At 52.0% G+C, this 3,273-nt stretch overlaps 2 protein-coding genes across 6 annotated transcripts in view; one reads left to right on the top strand and one right to left on the bottom strand.

The window, feature by feature from the left end:
• TOM1L2 (target of myb1 like 2 membrane trafficking protein) overlaps positions 1-293 on the bottom strand; it is a 57,038-nt gene extending 56,745 nt beyond the window's left edge. For 3 of the 4 annotated variants that reach the window (XM_027900274.1, XM_027900276.1, XM_027900277.1), the window contains exon 1: positions 60-189. In XM_027900274.1, coding sequence (XP_027756075.1) covers positions 60-111 — 52 coding nt within the window. In that variant the 5' untranslated portion in view covers positions 112-189. The other variant, XM_027900275.1, reaches the window with a different exon arrangement.
• Positions 294-501: 208 nt separating this feature from the next.
• DRC3 (dynein regulatory complex subunit 3) overlaps positions 502-3,273 on the top strand; it is a 19,945-nt gene continuing 17,173 nt past the window's right edge. Inside the window, exons 1-3 of one of the 2 annotated variants that reach the window (XM_027900318.1) lie at positions 502-614; positions 1,563-1,735; positions 3,106-3,222. In XM_027900318.1, the coding sequence (XP_027756119.1) occupies positions 1,579-1,735; positions 3,106-3,222 (274 nt within the window). In that variant the 5' untranslated portion in view covers positions 502-614; positions 1,563-1,578. The other variant, XM_027900319.1, reaches the window with a different exon arrangement.

Genomic DNA, 3,273 nt, shown 5'->3' with positions numbered 1-3,273 from the left:
AGGCCCCTCTCGCTCCCTGGGCTCTCCCGGCCCTCCCGGAGCCCCCCTGGCCGCCGTACCGAGGCTCTGCCCCACCGGGGTGCTGAACGGGTTCCCCAGCAGAAACTCCATCTTGGGATGACAACAAACAGCGGCCCGACGCCCCCCCTCCCGCACCGCGCCCTGACTGACAGCCTCACCCACCAATCACAGCGCGCTCTGGCCAGAACGGCCCGCCTCCCCACCTTCCATTGGGCTCTGTCCGGACGCGCCGCAGTGTCATTGGTTGATAGCCGTGTCCATCACTGTCAAGCCAGGGCTCCGCCCCCAGTGTAGCCCCGCCTATACCCCCGCCTCCCGGTTGATGGACAGCGGGCACACCGCGACTGCCGTTCGCCATTGGACAAAGGCCAAACCTTCCTGTAAAGTTATTTGGCAAGGGAAACGTCAATCACGCGAGCCCCTTTCCGCCCCGAGGGCACGGTCCCGGCGTTGATTGGCTGACACGGATTTCTCGCGCCCTGATTGGCAGCTGGCCCTCCCACCCACTCCGCTCGCATTGGTGCCCGAGGAGGTCATGTGACCGCCCTTAGCAACACCCTCGGGCTTCCTTAGCAACGGGCGCCGAGGCGCGGGTGGGGCCCGGGAACCGGGAATCGAGGATAGGGGATCGGGAATAAGGAATAAGGAATTAGGAACTGGGCATAGAGCCGACCCAGAGCCCCGGGGGCCTGCGGGTGAGAGGTCTGAGGGGCTGGCATCTCGGCCTCGGTGTGTCTCGTGGGGGGAACCGGCGGCCCCTTCGCACCCACCGGGGACGGGTGGTTGGAACTGGCACTGACTGAAGGGACGACGGACAAGTGCTCATCCCTGGGAGTGCCCAAGGTCAGGCGGGACTATCCCCAGGCTGGGATAGTGGAAGGTGTCCCTGCCCATGGCAGGGGGTGGGACTGGATGGGCTTTGAGGTCCCTTCCAACCCAAACCATGCTGGGATTCTACAAGGAAGGTGGGAAGGAAGGTCAAGGATGGATAAACCCAGAACTGATGCTCTTTGGTCTTTACTGAGCACACCCATAGGTTTGGTTTATTAATGAAAAGCCTTGATGAGAATAGAACTCTCTAAACTCAGACATTTATCCTTCCTGTCCTATACACAAAAAACCCTCAGAACAACTTCCATAATTACAGACATCTTACGCAAGCAATAGCTTGACGGTTCCAGTCCTTCATACTGATTCATTAGCTGTGCAGGGTTCGGGAAAGACAAATAGTCTCATACCTCTGGGGCAACATTAGGGATATTTAAATTTCCATGAAGAATTTCATCACTGAAAGAGTTGTCAAGTGTTGGCACAGGTTGCCCAGAGAAGCCCCATCCCTGGAAGTGTCCAGGACCATGTTGGATGGGGATTGGATCAACCTGGGCTAGTGGAAGGTGTCCCTGCCCACGGCAGGGAGTGGGACTGGATAAGCTCTAAGTCCCTTCCCACCCAAACCATTATCTGGGATTCTGCGATTCTGTGACTGCTGGAAATTGTCTGAGGGCAGTGATTTAATTTATTTTCCCTTTCTGTCCCTTCAGGCCGACACTTCTCACAATGAGTCAGTTTTTCAATGACGTTGAGCCAAACATTATCGATGATGAAATGATTCTGAAAGCCGTTGAAAAGACATTTCCAGAGGACCTTGGAGATCTCGCCCAAGGGGAAAATATTAACTTTAAGGATGTGACAGAGCTGCAGCTTAGCTTTAAAAGTGAGTATTAGAATATATGCATTCTCCCTTCCTTCGTTAGAAGGTAATAGAGCAAAGCACAAGGCGGGTAACTGGCAATTAAACAATCACGATTAGCTTGGATTTATTATGTGAAAAGTAACATCTGAACTTGCATTGTTGGCCATCCCTGTGCAAAGTGTGAGCGAGCTGGGTGCTTTTGCTGATGGGTAACCTCAAAGCTGCTTCGCTTCCCATTGTTATCGTCACTGCTGTTCTCATTTAACATTTATATTGTGGTGACACCTACAGGCCACGGGCCTACAGGGCCCCTCGGTGCGTGGACAAATCCAACCCTGGGCAGGCTCTGCCACGGCTGGTGATTGTGTGAAAGCAGTTTTGGGGATTATGGTGATTACAGTCCAGTGTGGTGGCGTCCTCTGGTCATCCGTAGCTTTACCACAGCTTGCCTCTTACTGTCAAACCAGTCGTAAACTTGCATTCAGAAAGTGAAAGGGAAGAACATTTGGCTCAATATTTGAGTACTGGGGGGAGGGTGTTGTAATTTGATGGGCAAAAATCTACTTTTGTTTGTTCACTGTGTGCTCCAGCAAAATAATGTGTGTATGAGTTGATTTCCTTGGAAAAGACTCCCTTGACCTGAGCCTGCATAGATTTGCTTGCACATACAAAATGCAGACCGTGTGAACATTCTGTGCATGCAATTCCCTGCTTTAGTCTGCCCTCGGTAAATGAGGATAGCAGGAGAGCAGCTAATGAGATCTGGGAAGAGAAATGGGAATGGGAATATTCTGGTTTTCCTGTCCCTTTGGCCCTGATGTTCTGCTGTAGTGCCTCACAGCCTGCCCTTGTGATTCTGCTTTTTGGAGGAGGCGAAATGCAGGGATATTGATTAGTTCCAAACTGCAGCCTTCACTGAAAGAGTAGACTCCAACTTCCTCTCCCGTGATGAGAGTGCCGGCAGCAGGAGAGTCATTTACAAAAGCAGGAGCTGGGAACTGCTAGACTGCAAATGCAGAGGAAAGCAGAGCTCATCCTCTTGGAGCTGGAAGGGAAAATGAAGGTCAAGGCCTCCTAGTACTGGATTCATAAAGCCACTGGAGTGCAGGGCCATAGTCAGCAGCCCCTCCGCGCCTCGTTGGCCTCGCTGATGAGCAGCGTGCACTGGTGCAGGACACTGAGGTTAACTGGGCTGTTTCATTGAAATCTCATCCAGCCAGTGCACCTCTGAGCTCTCCAGGGCACTCATCACACGCTGAAAATCATTTTGGAGGTAGGACTGGACGTGTTTCCCTTGTGCAAGGTAGTGTGTCTGGTAAACCAAAAGCGATCTCACATGAAAAGCAATTTTCTTTTCTTTTCTTTTTTTTTTTTTTTCCCTGTGGCTTTAGGTATCCTGCAGATTGATAATCTGTGGCAGCTGGAGAATCTGACTAAACTGCAGCTGGACAATAACCTCATTGAGAAGATAGAAGCTCTGGAGAGTCTGGTTCACCTTGTATGGCTTGGTGAGATACAGATAGAGGAGGTTGGATCCTTCACAGGTGCAGAGCAATCTG

This window comes from Empidonax traillii, unplaced genomic scaffold (genome assembly GCF_003031625.1).
Source record: "Empidonax traillii isolate 1590-97213 ecotype Southwest subspecies unplaced genomic scaffold, ASM303162v1 scaffold717:size860381, whole genome shotgun sequence".
NCBI classification, from domain to species: domain Eukaryota; kingdom Metazoa; phylum Chordata; class Aves; order Passeriformes; family Tyrannidae; genus Empidonax; species Empidonax traillii.
Note: the sequence above shows the minus strand (reverse complement) of the source record. Positions and strands in the feature narration are given on the sequence as shown.